The following is a 24,916-nucleotide window of genomic DNA, read 5'->3' on the forward strand; positions in this document are numbered from 1 at the left end:
CAAACTCAATCTAAAATAATGACATCTAGGTTGGGTGCACATTAGATTTTGATACATAGCCAGAATGTTCTATTCAACTAATCTCCAAAAACAGCAACTATTAAGAACCTGGCGAGGCGAGTGTCACTACTTTCCTCTATTTAAACAAGGACTTCTTTGAAATATGTCACTAAAGTAAAACAGTAGGGAAATACTCTTTGAATGGGAATAATTAGCTTGTGGTGAGCAATTCAATGGGGGAAACTACAGTCTGAAAAAAGTTGTCAAGAACAAAGAATATGACGAAGGAAAGAATATGAAATCACAAGAGAGAAGGGCGATGCTACATTTAGAGTATAACTGTGGTCTCTTAGTGTATAACATCGTTCTCGTGACACAAATTACTAGAAATACATCTATGAGTAGATAACTAGGTCAAAATGATTCACCTAAATTCAATTATTTCAAATGAAAACAGAAAATCAGCAAAAAATGGAAGACGAGGAGTGCAGTATATGTTAGTGGGTAGGTGTGTCCTCACAAGTCTCTTTGACATGGGTGTCTTGTCCTCTTCAGGCAGGTGCTGTTCCAAGGCCAGGACGATGCAGTTGGCGATAATGGTGGCCAGGATCATGTATTCAAACGGAGTTGAGGAGGAAGGTTAAGGAATAGTACATGCTCAAGACATCTAGCAACTATTGATGATGTTTGGTCTTTAGTGTACTTACTAACACAACATCCTGCTGTTGCTGTGCTCACTGTGTAAAGTTAAACAGTACTAAGTTTATAGCACCACCTAGTAGTTCCCGCTGTAACAGCGGTGGTACCCGTGGTGGTAAAAAACGTATTCTGGTTGAGTACCATCTGTACAAGTATTTAAAAACTTTTCCCTTGCCATTAATCATACAAACCATGACAATGAATAATACTATTAAAACCCTAGTATTCAATTACCTCAAGTCTTACTGGTTCATTAGCAAAACAACCAATGAAATTAAAGGGTCAGAGTGATGGTAGAAAATTATTGCATTAAAAAAAATGGTGTACCTTGACTAACAATATAAGTGGTACAAGCTACATATTTCTTGAAGAAAATACTTGCAAGATGGAAAAAGTATATATATATATATTAGGGCTGTGCAAAAATTAATTGCGATTAATCGCATCCAAAATAAAAGTCTGTGTTAACATTATATATTTGTGTGTGCTGTATATAATTATTTTGTATATATAAATACACACACATGCATGTATATATTTAAGAAAATGTGTTATTCATATATAAAATATTTATATTTATATAATATAGATTATGTATTTATATATATAAACAGAGTTTAAGCGCAAATAATTCTTAAATAAATACATGCATGCATAGGTATTTATATATACAAAATAATTATATATAGTACACACAAATATATTATGTAAACACAGACTTTTATTTTGGATGAGATTAATCGCAATTAACTTTTGCACAGCCCTAATATATATATATATATATATGGTTTTAGTGTAAATGGATGCAAGAAAAATAAACAATCATAATGCATTATGAAGAAGACCAGAATTCAACTTGAAAATATGACACCTTATATTTTGAAATGGGTGATTTTCAAAAAATGATCTTAAATATCTATTTACAAATGTACAAAAACAACAACCTTTTTTAACACTTTAAAAAACAAACAAAGTTTGAAACAATGCATTCCAATTACTTTACATTTAATTAATATATTTTTTCAGACCAATTCGCTACCCTTTGTAAACCTGATTTACTTTCATTTGAAAATAAATGACTAAAAAGAATGAATGTGCCAGTATACTGCAGCACATTGCAGGCTGGCACTTAAGGATGCTTTCTCAAACACACAAACTCAAATGCCCAAAGAGAGCATGAAGATAGTTGTCTTGTAAGTGAAATAAAAAAGAGCAGCTATTTAACTTCAAGTTTACAAGATGTTCTCAGGACCCCTGATGGTTGGCTGAGTTCACAGCCAGCCACTGATTTGCATGTGTACAGAAAAATGTTGGATTTTGAAACGTGGCCTCTGCCAATTTCTGCTAGTGTGTGTGGGGATTAAAAAAAACAGTAAATAAAAGAGCTGCTTAAGACAGAGAAGACAGAGAGTTCAGTACAAATATAACAGGCAGCTGGAGGACAGACCTCTGGGGAAGTTTCTCTCTCTAATGTGCCTTTCTATCCCTCAGTTTGTGTTAATTAAATTAAGCTCAGACTTTGCTGAGTTGCAGTAGCATGATGATAGTGTCAATATGTTGGCTTTGAACAGTAAAAAAAATGTTCTGGTATTGGTGTTCTATAAAACATATCATCACGGATGATGAAGACGGTGAACAGGTATGTAATGAGGGAGTGAATTCAGGTGTGAAGACACGAGGGACTCTGGGAAGTGTAGAGAAGACGAAGACAGGATGGTGCAGATGATGACTTTGACATGGAAGGCTACATGGTTTAATATTTTTTTAAAGCTGTACCCGCCAGTACAGCTCTATACCTAAAATGAGTCTGCCATCTTATGCTACAGTATGCTATGCTTTGATACGCTATAATGTTGCAGTTTCATACAGTATTTCTTTTCAACTACTGTAAGTCATAAAAATGGCTTGTTACTCGTAACTTTGCATCTCACCTGGTTAGGAAACGCATGCATTATTTAATTTCTCAAGACTTAATTTGGAGTCAATTTTAAAAACAGAGAAGTTAATTTAGTTTTTATGAAAAGTGAAACAATGCCAGAGAGTCACAGAAAGAGAGAAAGAAAGACTGCAGCCATTACAATCTAAAAGAGCAGTAGAGAGACAGAGAGAGAGCGGTCTCCGTGGCAACAGGCTCTCTCCCGTCTGCCATAAGTCAGTACTCAGAGTTAATATGGTCTCTGAGCCAGCAGTGTTCTCTACTTGTTGCTGAATGCATTCGGACAATCAATACTGACTACACAAACATCCTTTCACTGTATCCACCATGACACATGATACTCAATATTTCTTCAGATCAGCTCTTAATAAGTTGAATAGCACTGAATAGTCCAGCTACAGGATCACGCAGGTATCGCTGTTGACAAACATCTAACTTTAGTGACTTCATGAGCAAACTTTCTCTCTCTCTTACATACTCTCTATTTCATTTCTACTGGAAGAGATTTAAAAATAGCTGTGTAAGATGTGGCCTATGTAATAGTTTGTCAATGAGCAATCCAATAGAAGCAATCCATTTCAATCCAATAGAAGCTTGGAGCATGAGAGAAAGTGATTAGGAGAAATACAGAGACAGTAATAGCTGCATGGAAAGAGAGCGTGAGATACATAAAATTATACCATTCATAACATCACAAACATCACTTTAACACTTCTTTCAAAGATAAAATTCACCATTAGATGGCGGGCCAGAACAGTCAGAGCCAATAACGCACCTAAAAGCCATCACAAAGAACCGTCAAAAGTAATGATTATGAATGTTTAAAATATAGCAAGGAGACATTTTAAATTAATTGTTTATTAATAAACTATTGTTTTCTGTGTCAGTGTCGTCTGCAATTGTGACCGCAGTAGTGAACGTGCCTTCAGAGAGATGCACATTTCATACGGATTACATAAGCAGAAAGTAGTCTGTTTCATAGACAAGCTCCTGTCTAAATTTTTTTTTTTTTTTTTTGCGTGCTGGAGGTAGGCTATTTCATTGAGTGATGTTAACATTTAAGCTAGCAGGTGAGAGAAAATGGCACTATCAAAGAGTCTAGAAATTTGACAGCGAAAATAGGGCATAATAAAGAAAAATTGAAAAAGACAACCGTTCATCCTACCTAGTTTTGCAAAAGCTGCAAAGCTGGTGTGTCTAATCTGCAACGAAGTTGTCGTTGTTTGGAAAGAATATAAGATTAGATATTTCATGACGTGATATTTTAGAGGTGTGTCTAGCGATCCACAGACTCTTTTGAATGACTTTCAGAACTTTTCAAATTAAAAAAACGTTCTCATTCTTTTGTTTTAAAGGCAAAATCACCAAAGATGAAGTGATTGTGAGTAACTGTTGCTGTCATCTATTTCAGAACCAGCCGCTGGCAAAATAATCTGGCTGCAGGCCAGATATGATTGCTGGTGGGACAGTTTTGGCCCGTGGGCCGCCTGTTGCTGACCCCTGCTTTAGGCTAATAAGACCAGGCATGATAAGATCAGGAACATGAGTTAAGAAAGCAAAGGGGGTTCATTTGATATTGACTTTAAAAGTCTCATTCCTCAGGTGGTTTTCCAAACCTAATTAAGACAAATGAAGAGGTCCTTAACACCCTTTATCACATCTTCTGTTTCTCCCTCTTCTGTTCACTGGAGGGAGGCATAGGGCCGATTGACAGGATCAATTATTGAGTAAGCATGGGCACGGTGGGGTATTTCCTCCCTCAGCCACACAGTGGGGATCAGAGGAATGAACAGCTGTGGCTTCCCCACCGGCCGAGCGGCACAGCGGCCCACTCGCTTCATTAAGCCCTGTCCTTCCCATAGAAGCCATCGATCCGCCACAACCAACCTGTCCACTGACCCCATGGCCAAACCGGCCCACTTCAGGAAACGTGAAAACAAATAATGACATCACCTGATGATCTCCTTCTAATGTGCATCACTAACAGAGGAAACAACACATGCTTCCACCCCTCCTCAACATTCACTGCCTACAGACACCCTAACAAACATGTTCTTCCCTAATGACTCCATCTGTAATTTTTCCAATCGACCAAATGAATGCATTTCTCTCCAGACACATCTCTGTCCCTCCTCCCAGCACTTCATCAACATGAGCTCAAATCACACCTCGAGCAGCACTTCAAACAAAGCTTTCCTAAATTACCGCTCTCACACACAGGTTGTCGATGCTGCACTACACAGGGCTCGTGAACATGCTGTTTTGCAAACCGGTGTGACCTTTCGGTTATTCCACAGGCCTCTGTGTGTGTGCATGTTTGTGTGTACATATGAGGAGAGGTGTGTTTTTTTTTTTTTACAAATTCACTATTCGTTAAAATTTCATTTACAAAATATAAATATAATTCAAAATAATAATATATATATATTTTTATTAAAAATTTAAACTACATTTTCCCCCATCATACTCGATTTTGCAAAAATGTTGTTGATTGCTTGGTTTTTATTCCTGCTGTGCAGCCTCACCCACTTTTATCTCACTGGTCCAAAAATCCTCTCCTCATTAACATCAATTATCTTTCAATTGGTTGCGAATCATGTAAACTTTCTGCAGTATTTTTGCTGGACAGACTAATCACTTGCCGTGTGACGCCTGGTTAGGACAATGATAATAGCAAATAATGTATCCACAACAGGAAACAAAATAATTAATTAAAATCCATTATAAATGCATGAATGATATAACACAAATCCATGTTAACAAGCTTAAGCTTCAAAAATCCTTTTCAAAAGCCACTGATTTGAGATATATTGTAGGAGTCTGCAATTAGAACTTCCTGCTCTGATCAAATCACATTAGGTATCAAATTAGTCAATCTAAAAAAAGAAAGAATGTTTGTTTTTTGAAAGAATCAAATGAGCCAAATTAGGAAGCATCCGATATCACCACACGCAAATGTTGACTGTTCCAGTGTGTGGGAGACACATGCACCTAAATTGGAGCAAGTTGATTATTTTGGTCTTTTCGACTCATGGGGATTCAACTTTTGGTTTGTAAAATCTAATGTTTTTTTCACTGGGGCAAACTAAAAAAAGATCTTCGATGTAACCTTGAGGAAACCATAACAATGAACAACAGTATTATCCTGATGACATATTGACTGATGTCATCAGCATCTAGAAAAACACTCAAAAAGAGCTTGACCGAAACATGAGAGATGGTTTGCCCTTGAGGAGGTCATAATATCTTTGTTTGACAGCGAAATGCACCTAGAAAAGTCTAATTCAACAGCTTTGTTTGGTTGTATTATAATTATGAGACATGGCAGGGGTTAATACTTTTCCTGCCACAGCTGTCATAAAGTGCAATCTGATGCAACAATAACCATTATCATCTAAGAAGCATATGTAGGTTAGACAATGAGACCAGACCAGAGCTCTGTTCCAAAACCTAGTGAGCTGCCTACATAAAGCTACATAAAGTCAGCATCCTTAAAATCATGAAACATCATAAATAACTGATTTGGAATGACTTCTTAGTAGCCACACAAATAGTGCTTTTAAAGGCCCCTAAGACAGACACTCGACTTACAATAGATGTGTGAAGACTAATAAGCATAAGCACACACAAAAGTAAAATAATTTTATCACAATTACGGTAATTTTGATCATGTTGCTAAGCTAATTGTGCCATACTCTGTGTGTAAGGGTATAAGTATATAATAATATAAATATAGGGTAAAATGTTATTTTGAATTATAATGAAATACTTTAAAGGAGCTGTATGCAAGAAATTTATTTCAATTAATCATACATTTTCCCTGATGTGTCACTAGACATTAAGAAATCATGTTCATTTCAAATACTTATATCAATGACAACAGTAGTCCGGCCAGGATATTGTCATTTAAAAAGTGAAGTCGCAGTCCTTGACTGATGTTGATGTTGTCAAGTTGTGTTTTGCTCTGATGCGTCACCCTCCACTGATCTACCAATCACGGAGTCAGTAGTGTTGCGGCATTCGAGTTGCCAGCTCTTCTCTAGTTACCACAGCTGCAGATACAAACGTGTCGGAATCGGATAAAAAAAAATTCTAACGTTGCGAAACCCCAAAAAACTCAATATGAATCCGAAATACTTTGTTACAAAGTCCGAAATAAATAATTAACAGAAAAAAAAACTCACTGTTTAGGACTCGTCACTTGCAATTGGAAGCTTCTTGTAGCAGCCTATACATTCCTGCTGGAACCTGCAGCATATCTGGCAACCTCGAGTCATGGGGGACGGTGGGGATACACCCTAATTTTAAAGTGATTGCAGTACCAGTTTTGGCCACAATCTTGCATACAGCTCCTTTAAAATTTAATTTATTTATCATTTATTTATATTTCTGTCACCTTGGAATCTTGGAATGGAGATTTTCTCTCACAATTCATTATGGGATTGCCTTCTACTTGAAGGATAAAAGCGATGGTTACCTTGGTCAATTGAGGTATCTTAGGAGGCTGCATAATTAAGATGCCTACCTTTTAGAACAGTCTTTATCTCAGTAGCACAGTTATAATGCCTTAAAATGTTCCCTCTGTAGGCAGCTTGCTAGGTTTTCAAACAGAGCTATAAAAGCAATTCTTCAGGTGGGTGTGAACAGCTCTTAAGACGAAACTCATTACCATTGGTTAATGAAACTCATTACCATTGGTTAATAATGACATCAAATCTGATCCATAATGAGTTTACAACATACATTTAATTAAACTGTTGATCTTTCCTTGTAATACACTTAAGAATCACTCCCAGAGGGATGTCGTTTTCTCCTTTCTCTAAGGAACAGACTCTAGTTGCATTTATTTTGGGGCAAGGCCAAGTCATTACAGCACCATTAGTAGGGCTTCCATCTCTTCAGCTCCCTGAGGCTCTCGGTTTAAGAGTGAGAGATATGTGACCATAAGCTTAAAATCTGCCTAAAGTGGTCACTGACACTTGCATCATGTCGCAAGTGGCCCATTAGATACACAAGAGAGCCAAGACCAGATAGATGCTATAATTGAATTTAACATGTAGGCACAAACACACATACCGAGTCACGTTGTTGCAAATGAAAGCAGAAACACACAAAGGCATATCAATCAACGCACATAAGCAGATTTCCATGATATCACCACCCTCAATCGCTCTCCATTCATCATTAGGCTGCAGAACCGCTTGTAACATTAAGCATGTTGCTGTCTTACAAAGGCAACAACCAAACCTTGTCGTCACGATTACAGCAAGCACCCGCTCTAATTTTATCTCTCCATGGCATACAAAACAACAGGAATGACATTCAACCCAAGTAAAGGATTTGAGTCAAACAAGAGCAGGGAAACACATAGACACATTATCAAAAGCCTCTCTTCTTTGGAAATGACACCTCTGTGTAAGGCTCGGATAGGTTCACACATTTTACATCCCTCACCTCCAAAGTGCGAGAAGTTTCCCTTTTTAGCATACATACTCCTTTTGCATTTAGACGTTTGTTTTTAGATGTCTGAGTAGCTTATAATAGCCGCTTAACTGTTTTCAAAAGTAACATCAAAATCACTGAAATATGTTTTAAAACATAACTAAACAATCATACACAGCAATCTGTTTAAAGAGTAAGTTCGGCTATTTTTAATCAGCTTTGTATTGCTACAATGTCTGCATCCAGATTTCCGTGTATATTTGTCAGCAAAAAAATCACTGAATGACGCGTAACATGTAATTTTGCATCATCAGGCACAGCTCCAGCTCCCATTGACAGCTCCAGAGCTCCTATTACAGAACTTCTGTAAAAAAAAAAATGTGTTTCTATTGCATAGACAACCAAGTTTTATAAAATCCAATATTGGCAGCGGTGACTTACATCTGTATTTCACATATTTTTAAAGTTAATCTGATTTTATTTTATTCAAACTGAATAAATCTTCCACCTGGCGATGACTTTTTAAACGAGACTCTTACTTAACCTTAAAATGACTGTAATGCTTTAAACCACCAAACGCTGTGACAACTAGATTACAGCAAAGCTTTTACAAATTCTTTACAGTTAGTAACTGAGCTCTGTCTAATTTAAGTAAATGCTAATACACAGTCATGTCTGGGCAGTCTGCTGTGACATTAAAAAAGGGCAAATGAAAACCCAACAATTGTTCCAGTAGTGCACACCTGTGACAAATATGGTCGAAGGCCTTATCATGTCCTGTCACTGACTCATCTAATTTGCATCACAGGAAAGGCTTTTTTTAATCACACCATGGCACTTTGAAGTCTGTAATCAATGACATGCATTCAAAAACCTCCAGTGGGGTTTATGTGGTTGCTGGGTTTACCTCTCCTCCCTCTCCAGTTCTGAGTGACCAACTCATCAACAATTGTATATATGTTTCATCATCAGGAACCAGCTTGGCAGAGCATAAATTACACAGAGAGCTCACAACAAAACATAAACCTCATCATCAATTAAAGACACTTACTCACAGATTGTAATATGAAATGCTAAAACAAACATATGCAACTTTCATATATGTGCTTTCACACTATACTAAACCCTTAATCAACTTCCTTGTTAACCTTCACCATTTATAATCCTGAGTTATAAAGCCCTGCTCCTAATATATTTCTGGCTCTGAAAAATATATGACCCTGTCCATGGTCCTGAACGCAAGTCAGTTCAATGAATTACGTAGTATAACATTTATTCATTTTAGCTGAATAAATGTTATAAATTTCGCATTTATAACATTTATTCAGCCAAAATGAATAAATGTAGTATAAAATATCAGGAAGTGTATTTTGTAATTTACAATGCATTTAAAAACAGAATACATCAATTTTCACTTTGTGTCATTACCAAGCCAGAGAGATCTTGCATGCAAATCACTAAGTTATGGGTCAGTGAGAAATAAAGATGTCAAGATATTATTAATATATATATATATATATATATATATATATATATATATATATATATATATATATATATATATATATTCTCAGGTAAAAATCTTAGAAATAAAAAAAAATTATATAATTGTCAACAAATTTCCATTTAATAACTCAAAAAACTAAGTCTAGTGGTAAAACCATTATATAAAACCTTGAACGCACAAGAGTGTGCAAAATAATTGTTATGATTGAACAAAACTTTTTGTTTAAATGCTCAATTTCTGTTTTTCATTTTATTGATACTGTGCAAACTTCAGATAGTTAAACCATTTATATTTTAAGACCTACAAAAACATCAAATTGTATTCATACAGTCATTGTCTGTATGACTTGCATTTTTAATGTATTTTTGAATAACTTGTGGCGTTTTATTGTGCGTTTATAAATGCATGCAAATCATTCCCAAAAGACTTGAATACACCTGTTGTGTGATAAACATATGTTTGAAATATTTGAATAAATAGTCATTTTGACATTTTTGTGAGGCTTAAAGTCCTTTTACCCTGTAACAAAGTTTGTTTACAGAAATAATTTGCAATTAAGTAGTAAACTAAAATTAAGGGAGAGATTTTGAGGGGACTGTAACATATACAAGTGCTTGATTAATTTTAAGTTCCAGATTAGGAGAAATAAACACAGTAGTTGCATGTGCTTTTGTAAAACGTGTTGACAACACATTTGCGTGTGCTGTTAACACCGAGTTCGTGTTTTAGGGGGCAGGGCGTGTTTTACCGTTTAGACAAAAGGATATGGCCATTCTGTGATCTTCTTAGCATACTTCCTAACGATGTTGTCCTCTCCAAAGATAAAGAGCGATCTGTTGACGGTGAAGCAGTTCTGTCGAACTGGGATGGGGTTGTACAGAGCCATAGTTCGAGCTCGCTGCGCTTTGGTCTGTTTGAAGGCTGGTGAAACTCCACCTGTGGATACCGCAGGAGCATCCCGGTTCCGACTGCGCTCCGAGCCCCCATCCCCGGCTCCCAGCAGACCGGGAACATCGTCTCCGAAGCGAGCCATTCTGTGTGGAGCAAAAACAGAGAAATCTTAGCCCCTCTGTGTCAACAGGAGCAAACGTGCGATTACCTCCACACTGTGAACTGCGAATAATCATCCAAACTGCAAGTTTTCCTGTTAAGACAAACGACGACTAAATAAACGACCGTTACATCCTCCAAGCACGCGCAACGCGTAGCTTACTCCGAACGATATCTCTAAACACGCCAAAACACCAAAAGTAACATTACCTGAAAGTAAAATGTGGAGTAAAAACGTTTATAATCCGAAAATCCAGTCGTACATCCCATGAAGATGTTCTTTTTAACAGGAGGAGAGCAAACTCATTTCTGAGGAACAGTAGTAATCAGCACCCATGTTTAGTACACCATGGTAAAACTAAAAAGCCATCGTTTTTGAATATCTCCGGTTCTGTTTTGCCCTCCTTCCTCACTCTTCCATCCCACTTACTAATTGTAAATGTTTTTCGGGTCTTTTCTGAATCTTTTTAATCGCGTCGACGACAGCGTTCAACAAGCTCCATCTTCACTGTGCGTGAGGTGAGGCGCGTATGTGGTTTGTTTAAGGTTGGCACGCGCGCTTGGCCACCCCTCACAACAGCGCGAATGTGTCTGAGCGCGTGCTGACTCTCCAACCGCTACTCAGAGCATATGTAAGCGAGACATCTCTATAGACATGCAAATGTTTTCCGAATAGGTTATTTAATGTTTCTTTATATACAAAATTAATGTACGTTTTGATCGGTTCAAAGAGCGTTTAAAACCAGGAGGGAAAAAACACGTTCCCCTTTTTTAATGCATGAAAGCCAAAAGTTTTAAGCGTTCACATATCCAAAACGCCTTGTGATGAGGACTTTTTAATGTAGCTTAGTTCCTTCTCAGAAAGTACACAAGTTAACCTGAAATCCAAATTATATTACTTAGGCTACTAAATATAGGTTATGTGAACTATTCTTCAGTTCACATTATTGCAAAAAAAAAAAAAATAAATAAAAATGTTTCTGTCTCTGAAATAGGCTACGTTCCACACTGACGTCACTAAACCATTTTAACCTCTACCATATATATATATATATATATATATATATATATATATATATATATATATATATATATATATATATATATATATATACTAAAGAAAAATACATAACTCATATTGTTTTAAGAACAAATCCAGAAAGTTTGAGGATTATCAATTGCATGCACTGCAACATTCTTTTCACTCATATCAGACAGACACCATACCAAGTGTAAGAATCTCTATTCTGGGAGCAGTTTGTTCTTCAGCAGACTTTGAGCTAAGAGATAACTGGTGTTTTAAAACTCGCTCTTCTGGCGCATGTAAGATCTACTGACAGGCTTGTGCACGAGATCATCCTCGTTGGCCAAGAGATGACACAAATTGTCACAAAGAAAAAAAGACAAGCATGATCAGTGGAGCAATACTATAAATTTTGTCATACTAGATTCTGTAAATCACCCAGAAGATATTTGTGACATTAAAATAATACTGTTGCAGAGAAACTGAATTTGAAGGGGGGATAAAAAAAACAGCTACAGCATATATTACACACATCCTTTCTCAATTGGTCATTTTTTAAACGAGTACATAAATAAATTCTAATAAAAAATACAGCAAATGTGAGGCGAGAAAGTGAGGCATTTCGTGATGTCACTTAATCTCCTTAAAATTAATGAGCAGAACCGTTAAAGGGCCAGAAAGGACCTGCTAATAATAGTCAACTGCAAAATGAGAGATCTCACGCAGAAGGGGTGGAAATGGATGCGGCTAATAAAAATGATGATGGAAATTGCAATAGTCCAATGACCCAGTAGATCATTTCAGATTGAGGTTATTATCGCACAGCACAGAAAGATGAATGAAAATAGATGTTTCTTCTCTCTCTTCCTCTCAAAAGTGAATAGAAACTACAGTATGATTTAGGAAGCACAGATGATGAGCAGAGGTAAAATTTTTAAAAACAGTTTTTGACTTCCTATTTTATGACTTTGACGATCTTCAATGGCCTCCAGGATATCTGCAGGATTTTTGCCACAATTACACACATTTAGGAAGTGTATACTCTTCTCCCAGCTGAGATAGGTGAAGCCGTATACACTTAAGCAGGAGCTCTATGGTCTACTATAAATAAGACACAGAGAGAAACACTCAAACACTCGAGTTGCCAGTGTCCGTCCATATGGCCAATTACTCACAGAATGTGAAAATACAGTTGTGCTCAAAGGTGTTGATGGATGTGTGTGTGCAAGGGTAACAGAATGAAAGAAAGTGTGTCAGAGAGAGAGAGAGAAAGACAATAGCAGGATGAAAGAAGCAGGGAGGAAGTATTGTAGGATATGCATTCATCAAATGTCAACACGTTTTCATAACAATCTGTTGAATAAGCTTCATGGAAAGCATGGGAGTGGCCTGACTGTGTTAAACTGCTGCTCTGTTCCAAAACCTAGTCATTGTCACTATAGCTGTTCCCAAAGCGAAGGCTTTTCCAAAAGGTAGGTTACTTAATAAGAGACCTAATTTTAGACAAATTATCTAAGGCAGCATCAACAGTGTCATTTACGTCGAGTCCAATAGGTGGTTTGCAGTCACGTGATTGTGTTGACGCGCGGAATGCAGATGGAGGGCAAGGAGTGAAGAGCGCAATGGACGAGATGGAGGAAAATCCGTACTGTATTAGATGCTATTACAAGAGAAATATATAAACAGAAAATCGAAACATATGTTGGACGTGATCCTTACGTTATGAAGAGGACCGATTTTCAACTGAATTGAGAGATTTGCCTGCCATCGAGGCTGCAGATATCAGCAACTAACTCGTCTTACAGACATACTTTGGCTTTACAAAGTTCGGAAACTGGTATGTTACACAAACAGCCACATAAGTGTATTTAAACACCTGAATAATGTAATTATAAGACACATAAATAATGTATTAAGTGATCACTGCACACACACACACAGGCATTTTCCCATTCGGCTTCTCCCGACCGCAGACGTAGGTTTGCAAGGCATTTTTCCCGGTGTTTTTCTGTCAATTTCTTGTATTTTCCACCCTTATGAACAACAACTTTTGGCACACGATAAAAACTCTGCGTGGTTTGATCGATTTGAGCAACCATAAACGACGCAAAACATAGGCATTTTGAGTGTGTTATAGTGCTTCCTAAATATAGAAAATCACTTCCTGCCCTCATCTGCATTTCGCTCCATGGCAACGCAGTGGCGTGACGTCACGTGAAAACAAGCTATTCCAGAACGCATTGCAGAGAACTATGGAAATATGAAGAGAAATATGGTAGACATAAATAGATTAATAGTAGGGGTGTAACGGTTCGATACGACAGGGGTGTTTGATTCGATACGATACACTTGTGTCACGGTTAGGTTTGGTACAATTCGGTACGTTTCCGTTGCAGTGTGTTTCCACATCAGCGCTGTTTTATTCGTTAATAACAGAGAAATGTGAATGTTACTCACTAGATCTAATCAGCGATGTTATTACTTCAGTGGCGAATTAAAATTTTTTCTTTCTGATTTTGCTGTAGTAACAATGCTGCTTGACTAAGATCGCGGCTCGCGGCCTCGCGCTGCATTGGTCCAAACTGATAAACGGTTGGTCAACCACACAATAACGTGTAGCTCAGTTTCGTTTTGCTCAGTTTCGATGTTGGGCAACGTTGTGGTCACGCCAGCGTCTCTTAAATTATGAGCGCACTTGCCACACGCGATGCACCTACATTTGAAATAACGAAATTTTGGTCGGCAGGAAAATTGGTCCAACGAACCGTTCGGTTCATAAATGCGTACCGAAAAACTGAACCGAAAGTCTTGTACCGAATTAACGGTTCAATACGAATACATGTATCGTTACACCCCTAATTAATAGCATTTAAAAAAATATTGACGTATTCTGTTTTTTTATGCTTTATCCGACCCGGAGACATCACATAGAAATAGGAATACTGGCATTCAGAGGTAATAGCAAAACCCGACAAGTGGATCATTGTAATGTGTGATTACAACCCCTTCACACACAGGCTAAAAAAAGGATTCATTTTAGAAGAAAAGTTACATATAGCACCTTTAAGTTTTTTACAAGTGTTTTGTTCTATATAGCTTTCATTTATTTTATGCAGCTTTTAGTCCTTTAACTATTCAATAACGTGCTGGAAACATTTCTTGAGAGATTTTGGTCCATATTGACATGATGGCATCACACCGTTGCTGCAGATTACATTTACATTTATTCATTTAGCTGACGCTTTTATCCAAAGCGACTTACAATTGCTATATATGTCAGAGGTTGCACGCCTCTAGAGAACTAGGGGTTAAAGGGATACTCCACTTTTTTGGGAAATAGGCTCATTTTACCACTCCCCAGAGTTAAATAGTTGAGTTTTACTGTTTTCGAATATATTCAGCTGATTTTTCTGATATTTAGATGAATATCAGTAACCAGTTTTCTGGTCTCCTTGACTTCCATAGTAGGAAAAAAATATACTATGGAAGTCAATGGGACCAGAAACTGTGTGGTTACTGATATTCTTCTAAATTTCAAAAAATCGTTCTGAATGGATTCGAAAACGGTAAAACCCAACTGTTTAACTCTAGGGGAGTGGTAAAATGAGCCTATTTCCCAAAAAAGTGGAGTATCCCTTTAAGTGTCTTGCTCAGGGACACATTGGTGTCTCACAGTGGATTCGAACCTGGGTCTCTCACACCAAAGTCAAGTCTTATCCACTGCGCCATCACCACCACACATCCATGATGTAAATCTGCTGTTGCACCACATCCCAAAGGTGCTATAGTGAACTAAATATCATGTTCAAGAAATCAGTGGCCATAAAGGGATCGACATGATCATCAGCAACAATAGACTGTGGTTTTTAAACAACGCTCAACTGGTACTAAGGGGGCCAAAGTGTGCCAAGAAAATATCCTACACACCATTACACAACCAGCAGCAGGATGGACCCATGCTGTCATGTTGTTTATGCCAAATTCTGACCCTACCATCTGAATGTCACACCAGAAATCGAGACTCATCAGATAAGGCAATGTTTTTCCAATCTTCTACTGTCCAATTTTGGTGAGCCTGTGCAATTTGTAGCCTCAGTTTCCTGCTTTTATCTGACAGGAGTGGCACCGGTGTATCTTCTGCTGCTGTAGCTCAGCTGCTTCAAGGTTCGACGTGTTGTGCTTTGAGAGATGCTCTTCTGCAGATCTTGGTCGTACCGTACTGTTGCTTTTCTATCAGTTTGAACCAGTCTGGCCATTCTCCTCTGACCTCTGGCATCAACAAGGCATTTTCGCCCACAGAACTGCCGCTCACTGGATTTTTTTTCTTTTTTCCTGACCATTTCCTGTAAACCCTAGAGATTGTGAATATCCCAGAAGACCAGCAATTTCTGAAGTACTCAGACCAGCCCATCTGGCATCAACAACAATGCCACGTCCAAAGTCACTTAAATCACTTGACAGTTTGAACTTCAGCAGATCGTTTGAGCCATGTCTACATGCCTAAATGCATTGAGTTGCTGCCATGTGGTCGGATGATTAGATTGATATTTGCATTAATTGGAAGCATTTGTTCACGTAGTGTAGTTAACACACTCTCAGAAAAAAAGGTACAAAAGCTGTCAAAAGGTACACTTTTGTATCCAAAGGCTACATATTGGTACCTTAGTGGTACATATTAGCACCTAAAATGTACATATTAGCACCTGAAATGTACATATTAGCTCATGAAATGGACATATTAGCACCTAAAATGTATCTATTATCACCTAAAATTGACATATTACCACCTAAAATGTGCATATTAACACCTAAAATGGACGTATTAGCTCATGAAATGGACATATTAGCACCTAAAATGTACATATTAGCACCTAAAATGTACATATTAACACCTAAAATTGACATATTACCACCTAAAATACACTTAAAATGGACATATTAGCTCATGAAATGGACATATTAGCACCAAAGATGTACATTAGCACCTAAAATGTACATATTAACACTTAAAATGTACATATTAGCACCTAAAATGTACATATTTTTCACATAAAATGCACATATTAACACCTAAAATGGACATATTAGCTCATGAAATGGACATATTAGCACCAAAGATGTACATTAGCACCTAAAATGTACATATTAACACTTAAAATGTACATATTAGCACCTAAAATGTACATATTAGCACCTAAAATGGACAAAAGTTTACCTTTTGAAAAGGTACAGACAGCTTTTGTACCTTTTTTTCTGAGAGTGCATCTGCTTTATATACATCATTTGCTGTAGTAATGACCGAAGCTTCAGTGATGCCAAGAGACTTAATTTCTTTGACAACAATTGAGAGGAAAGCACAGACACTTAGAATGTGGCCTCTCCTCGTGTCTGTCGTAGCATAACACTTGATTACTCATTCAGCATTTACTACACAGTGAAGCCTTATGTATGGAGAAAGAATAAAATGAGTTCAGACACAGATATTATAAACAACTAAACAGATTTTAGTCAGATATTGCACAAAAAAAATGACTGCCTGTTTGTTGCTATTTTCCAAAGACAAATGCATCAGGGTGATACAAACAAAACAGCAGATTCCTACTGTATATTGTAACCAATATATTTAATTGTCTTGATATAGGGTGATATCAGGTAAAATGGGCCATCAGGTAAAATGGGCCATTTAAGGTTTGGGGGTCCCAGCTTCTCTGGAATTTAAAGCCAATGACTGCAAAGGATTTCAAACTGTTGTCATAACTGTGCTTGACAAATAACAGGTGATAAGATTGGTTTATGGTTGCTATGGTGGGCGGGGGAATAATTCAAATCGAGACTACACCAAAAAGCTGCATGGTAAGTAGCCTGGCATACCAAATTGCACTGAACTATTATAAGGATGATACATCAATAAAAAAACAAACATGCTCATAAAAAAACTATGCATACTGTCTGTCTCGATGGCATTAATCAGAAATAATGTTGTTAGTTTGGTATATAAACATATTTTTTGTAAAAGTGATGTTTTTCTTGGCGGCCCAATTTACCTTAACCCACTAAGGTAAAATGGGCAACATGGTTTCAGCTAAAATGGGCCATCATCTTTGACACACAGACACACACACACACACACACACACACAAATAGACACAGACTCAGACACAGATACACACAGATAGAAACTCAGACACACAGACTGACACACAGACACAGAGACTCAGACAGGCTCAATTTTAATTTTCAAATTGAAATCAGACTGAGACAGACACACAGATACAGACACACAGACTCAGACACACTCAGACACACAGACTCAGACAGACACAGAGACTCAGACACAGAGACTCAGACACACAGACTTAGACAGAGACAGACACACAGACTCAGACACAGACAGACACACAGACTCAGACACACAGACTCAGACACAGACTCAGACACAGGAACTCAGACTCAGACATACCGACTCAGACACAAAGACTCAGACACACGGACTCAGACACACAGACTCAGACACAGACACACAGACTCAGACAGACACAGAGACTCAGACACAGAGACAGACACAGAGACTCAGACACAGAGACTCAGACACACAGACTTAGACAGAGACAGACACACAGACTCAGACACACAGACTCAGACACAGGAACTCAGACTCAGACATACCAACTCAGACACAGGAACTCAGACTCAGACATACCGACTCAGACACACAGACTCAGACACACAGACTCAGACAGACACAGAGACTCAGACACAGAGACTCAGACACACAGACTCAGCCACACAGACTTAGACAGAGACAGACACACAGACTCAGACACACAGACTCAGACACAGGAACTCAGACTCAGACATACCGACTCAGACACAGGAACTCAGACTCAGACATACCGACTCAGACACAGAAACTCAGACTCAGACATACCGACTCAGACACAGGAACTCAGACTCAGACACACAGACTCAGACAGACACAGAGACTCAGACACACAGACTCAGCCACACAGACTTAGACAGAGACAGACACACAGACTCAGACACAGGAACTCAGACTCAGACATACCGACTCAGACACAGGAACTCAGACTCAGACATACCGACTCAGACACACAGACTCAGCCACACAGACTTAGACAGAGACAGACACACAGACTCAGACACAGGAACTCAGACTCAGACATACCGACTCAGACACAGGAACTCAGACTCAGACATACCGACACAGACACACAGACTCAGACACAGACACACAGACTCAGACACATACACACAGACTCAGACACAGACACACCTGTGTCTGTGTGTCTGTGTCTGAGTCTGTGTGTATGTGTCTGTGACACACAGACTCAGACACACAGACTCAGACACAGACTCAGACACACAGACAGACACAAACAACGCACGCACACACTGACAGACACACAGACAGACACACACACACACACGCACAAATTTTTGTTTTTAAATGGCACATATGAACTATGTTTGTTTAATTTGGCTGTATAAGAAATTGTGTTTAAATATAATTGATGATAAATTGCTATTTCCCTTTGCAATTTGACTGGCCCATTTTACCTGAACAGCTGGCCCATTTTACCTGAAAGGGCTCATGCAAAAAAACTCGGCACTTCTGATGTTTCAGGAACTGTAGGGCCTAAATAATTTTATTTTATTACAAAATTTCAACACAAATGTATCAAAAACAGTCATAATTAATCATAAAAACACATGGATACTGCATATATGGTATTGTATTATTGTCCCAAACAATTTACCAAAAAGTGGCCCAATTTAGCTGATATCACCCTACGTAATGTCTAGACTGGTAATGGTCTCTCTGTGTTTGTCATGTCTGCCTCCCTCCTACTTTTGTAGCGGGTCTGTGTTTGTTCAAAGAAAACAATTAATTTGATGGTTCTAGTCATAGCTCAATCCAAGGTAAATCAGCTTACCCTGACCTCTCTGTTTAAGTATTTTATTCCTAACTAATTAAAAGCTACCCAAGAGGCATGAACCTGCGACATCTCCGCTCCCACATAATGTAGTGTCCGTGTCATCCTAATAGTGGTCTCCATGGTGACTGTACACCTTTGAATTTCTAATTTGTTCCTCCCGTTGTTGGCAGCAAAAGGTTCGCCTAACAAAAAGACACCTTAGCTGAGATCTTAAACGTATGTTCACTGTCACATGCTTTAGACAATCCAAGCGTCCAACCTGCAGGATTCACTCGCTCGCTCACAAGCAACTGAATTCTACCTCAGATGACAATATACCTCGATTGTAAATCATCCTTCACTACCTAACCCAAAAACACAAACACACAATATATTTCCATCTGATTGCGTTATATGTAGGGCTGTAAAACGATTAATCGCATCCAAAATAAAAGTTTGTGTTTACATAATATGTGTGTGAACTGTGTATAATTATTTTGTATATATAAATACACACACATACATGTATATATTTAAGAAAAATATGTTATTTATATATAATACAAATTATATATATATACAGTATAAATCAGCTAATATTTCTTAAATGTATACATGCATGTGTGTGTATTTATATTTGGCAAAATGATAGTACACAGTACACATAAGTATATTTTGTAAACACAAACTTTTAATTTGGATGCGATTAATCACGATTAATCGTTTCACGAGTCACGACCCTAATTAGGCTATATGATACAAAGAACGGGTAAGGTCACTCTTAATTCCGGAACAGACTTGTGTATGGTCCTTACAGCCGGTCACTATAATTTATAAAGGTTTAAATATGGATATTTTCTAACAATAATGCTTCACTTGACTTCAGAAGGCATTTATCAGCCCCCTGGAGTCGTATGGATTACTATTATGAAGGATGGATGTGCTTTTTGGAGCTTTAAAGCGTTATAAACATGGAAGAGCCAGGATATTTTTTACTATTTAATACTGATTGTGCTTATCTGAAAGAAGTCATGTACACCTATGATGCCTTGAGGGTGAGTTAATTCATTTCTGGGTGATGAAGTAACCCTTTAAATTGATAATTCACACACAAAAAAATTATTATTTAAAAATTTAGGTAATTTTGAAAAATGCCTGTTTTTACTTCAGGGTCCAATGTGGTTTTCGACCACATTAACTTTCATTGTTTGAACAAAAACATTGTTTAAAATATCTTCGTTTGTGTTCTGGTGTGGGTAAAAAAAAGTCATACAGGTTTGGAAAGACATGAGTGTGAGTAAATTGGGAGAGCTTTCCCTTTAACAAGGGTAGATCAAGAGTTTATTTCTTTGATGGTACAAATGGAGCATAAACAGCTAGATAGATAATTCGTTTTATTCGTCTTCAAGGACGAAATGTGTCTCGTTTTTAATAGTTCAACTCAAAGGGGATTTGAAATGAGAGACTGCAAGTTATGAAAGATCACCCCGAGTACCATTAAATCAGTATTAAACCAATCTTTTATCTTTTTCGACAATTTAAAAGTCACTTTATTTCTTTCATAGGTCATCAATTTAATGTAGGTGTCTATAACATTGAAAATAACAAATCAAAACAAACACCCAGTCCTGGACAATCTATGCACAAAGAGCCTTGGTAGCGTTTGAAATAATCACCTTAGAAATGTCACCTCAGAAGCACCGGCAACACAAAGCCCAGACGGGAGCACTTGATCACAACTCACATAGACTAAATAAAGCACATCTATGGGATCAGTGCAGTATCTCAACCAAGCCCTAATTCAAGCGATTTGGCTTGTGTTTTCTGTCCTCTGTTACCTAGCAACAGCCTCGTCTTCTCCTCATCTCAAACGGCTGGGATGAAACCATAACTCAAGCTTATATAAATCGTATATTCAGAAAATAATCTTGGCTTTATTTTAGGGTACTACAACCGATTGTCAGTTGGAAGACAGCAGATCTGCAAACATATCGTGTCTCTGTTTTTGAGGTTGAAGCCACAGTTTTGTTTCCACCTACTTAATGCGGCAATTCAGAAATTCATAGCAGCTAATTACATAGGCCAACAGGAATGACTACGAACAAGAACATGTACGTGATTGATTACGGTAGCTACATCATCCCTAAACATATAATCATTTGAAGTGCTGTTTACAACCAAATTTCTTACATCAGATCCGAGTGGAAAATCCAAGCACAAACCCTAATGCAAATGTTTACTTTGGAGTGCGATGTGAAACATCCTGGTCATGTTGAATTATTTAGGAGAAAAATATTAATGTTTAAAATCATGTCAGTCATTCTTTGAATCTTCGAAGCCCACTCTGGAAAACTTGCATCCTTGCTTAGCCTATTTTACAACAATCTCCAAATGGTTCTTTTTACACATCTAAGAGGTATCTTATGCAGTTTCTCTGTTGTCAAGGTGAAAGCATATTTGGTAACAGCTCAAATAAACTGCGAGACACCTGTTACTCTTGGTTGAGCATGTGAAGCTTGAATGTCCATAAGTGTTGTGTGGAAAGAGATCTGTCTCCATCTAGCGGTAGCAGCTTAAAGCTACAGCGTAAAAGGAAACTGACCACACAAGTGAGTGAGTGTTATTTTAGCATTATTTATATACAGTTATAGTATTTATTAATACTAATGTATTACTGTTTTTTTGTAATATTAATATGTAGTAAAGTTTATTAACATTTCCATTTCATACAATTTGAAAATGAAGCATCATTAGCCTACAGCAATACAAAAAGATCGAATTCTTGAAAAATTACTGAATTTTCATTTTTGAGTGAACGATTCGCTTTGGCTCCATTATCGAATGATAATTTTCCCAAAATACTAGTTCAGATCTCTGAATAGATAGTTTCTTATACGCAATTCAATTTTTTTATTGATTTAAGCAAATTGCATGGGTTTTGACACACATGTGCAAAAGAGATAACTATAATGTATGAAACTTTATTGTGAAAAAATGATTTCTAACAAGCTCTGACAAGTGCACCAGACTTCCTGATTAAAGCCATAGGAGTGCTCTTATTTCTGAGATTAAATAATCCATCTCCATAAAGTACATTTTGCTGCTCTGAATATAAAAATAAAAAAGATGGAATGTTGTAATTCATATTGGCATCTAGACAGGAGATCCAAGCAGCACTGTAAATTACACTTCTTGTACAGTGGCCATTCAAAAGCTTCCCTCAGGAGATTGTCCTGGCAGGGTTTGCCGGTGGTTTGGAGCCACATGGCAAGGGAGGATGGATGGCTTGCCTGGCTCTCACCCCGCTGGCACAGACAGGGGCATCAGGGGCACAGAATCGGGGTAGGGACAGATGGGGTTGTGGATGAGGGATACAGGAGGCGCTTAGTGTGTGTGTGTGATGTGTTGATAGTTAGAGCAGGGTTCAGTAATGGTTACCTGTAAGTTATGTGCCATGTAATTATGTTATATATATATATATATATATATATATATATATATATATATATATATATATATATATATCACATATAAGATATATCACTACAAGAATAATAAAAAAAATCAATTAACTCAAGGTAACTTTGCACCCTTAAAGGGATAGTTCACTTTGAAATTAATTTTTGATATGTTTTAGCTTACCTCAAGGGCATCCAAGATGTAGGTGACCTTGTTTTCACTGTATTTTCAATTTTTATATTTTTAGGTCAAACCGTTTTTGTCTGTCAGTCATATAACGGAGGTCTATGGTCACCACCTCAAAGAGCATGCACAGAGAAGTCCAAATTAAACATGATTTAATGACTCGTAAATGTAACACATTAATGTTTTAAGACATGAAACGAGCGGTTTGTGTGAGAAAACGAACAGTATTTATATTGTTTTTACCTCTTGTAACCACAGCCACGTCCATGTGATCTGAAGGCACGGGCGATTCGATCTGCGCAAGCGCCGGAAAGCGCCGGAAGTGATCTCTTGCTCTTTGAGGAGGACCCCATATACCTCCATTATGACTGACAGACAAGAACGGTTTGACCTAAAAATATAAAAATTGAAAATACTGTGGAAACAAAGACACCTACATCTTGGATGCCCTTGAGGTAAGCTAAAACATATCAAAAATTAATTTCAAAGTGAACTATTCCTTTAAGTGTATAGATCCAAAACATCTCACATTGTAGAAGACGTTACAATCTTTTCCCATCTCTTATGGTACAGGGAATAGATTCAATTCCAATCACTTTTTTACCATGTTATCACAATGCTTGCACCCTCCACATATAAAATTACCCACTAAAGAATTACCCATGATTTATTTTCAGGGGCAGAAACTACCGCACCACCACTAAGAGAACCCATTATTTCAAATAAATAAAGATAAATATTATAAAACCATTAATAAAAATAACCAAATTAAACATGTTTAAATGTAAGAACTGAAAAGAAATGAAAGGAATAATGATATTTTTCATTTCACCGATATAACAATCCACCTATTTTTACCTACAAATACATATTTATTTAAGCATTTTGATATATAGTGTATGAAAACGCCACAGGAAAACCTCTGGAAACTAACTGTTTATGTTGAACTGGATCACTGAAATGATCTGAAACCAGACAATTTTGTAAAACCCATTAAAATCACCATGATACTCACCAGCAAATCCATATGATAGCAAATATACTGTGAATATTTTAACGATATGTTGCAAAGCCCTAAATACAAACATCTGATGGAAACAATATCTCCTGATATTACATACACCTCATTCTCTTTAACCTAACTGAAAAACACAACTGAGATTTACCAAACATTTGATTGTTAATGCAGTACCGTTATTCACCACAAAGAGAGGCTGATGAGCTTGTATATTGCTGCAAGCAGGTGTGAGTTGCTTCTGGGAAATGCATGCACCTATTAGCTGTCTCTATCTATCAGCATGCTCTGCAAATAAACATTACTCACCACACATAAGCTATGACTGTGGCCTCCCAATAGAGGTATGGAGAGGCAAGATGATGGAGTATCCAAAGAGAACGAGCAACCACACACACACATAATCTTTCACCTGCTTGCTGTCAGCCTAACACACTTCCCAGACTATCCCAGCTCCACAACAGGTAGGTCAGACACATTAATTAAGACCTAATTTGCTATGACGACTCAAGGAACAGCACTGCAGCTATTTTTTCATAATCACATATAAGACCAAAATGGGGTTAATGGCATTCTTTCATCAGATCTGCCCCAAAACAGAGCGTTTCACTGGTATGCAAAGGGCTTCCAAACACATTGCCACCTTTGATATTTAAATGCG

General features: G+C 37.4%; 1 protein-coding gene across 16 annotated transcripts in view; it reads right to left on the reverse strand.

The window, feature by feature from the left end:
* cacna1ea (calcium voltage-gated channel subunit alpha1 Ea) overlaps positions 1-24,916 on the reverse strand; it is a 126,961-nt gene that overhangs the window by 64,278 nt on the left and 37,767 nt on the right. For 15 of the 16 annotated variants that reach the window (XM_089119789.1, XM_089119784.1, XM_089119786.1 and 12 more), the window contains exons 3-4: positions 10,352-10,618; positions 521-626 (exon numbers count right to left, since the gene is read on the reverse strand). In XM_089119789.1, the coding sequence (XP_088975915.1) occupies positions 521-626; positions 10,352-10,618 (373 nt within the window). Of the gene's footprint in view, positions 1-520; positions 627-10,351; positions 10,619-10,844; positions 11,195-24,916 lie in introns of those variants that run through there. The other variant, XM_089119787.1, reaches the window with a different exon arrangement.

This window comes from Pimephales promelas, chromosome 14 (assembly GCF_988280905.1).
Source record: "Pimephales promelas chromosome 14, fPimPro1.hap1.1, whole genome shotgun sequence".
Taxonomy (NCBI): Eukaryota; Metazoa; Chordata; class Actinopteri; order Cypriniformes; family Leuciscidae; genus Pimephales; species Pimephales promelas.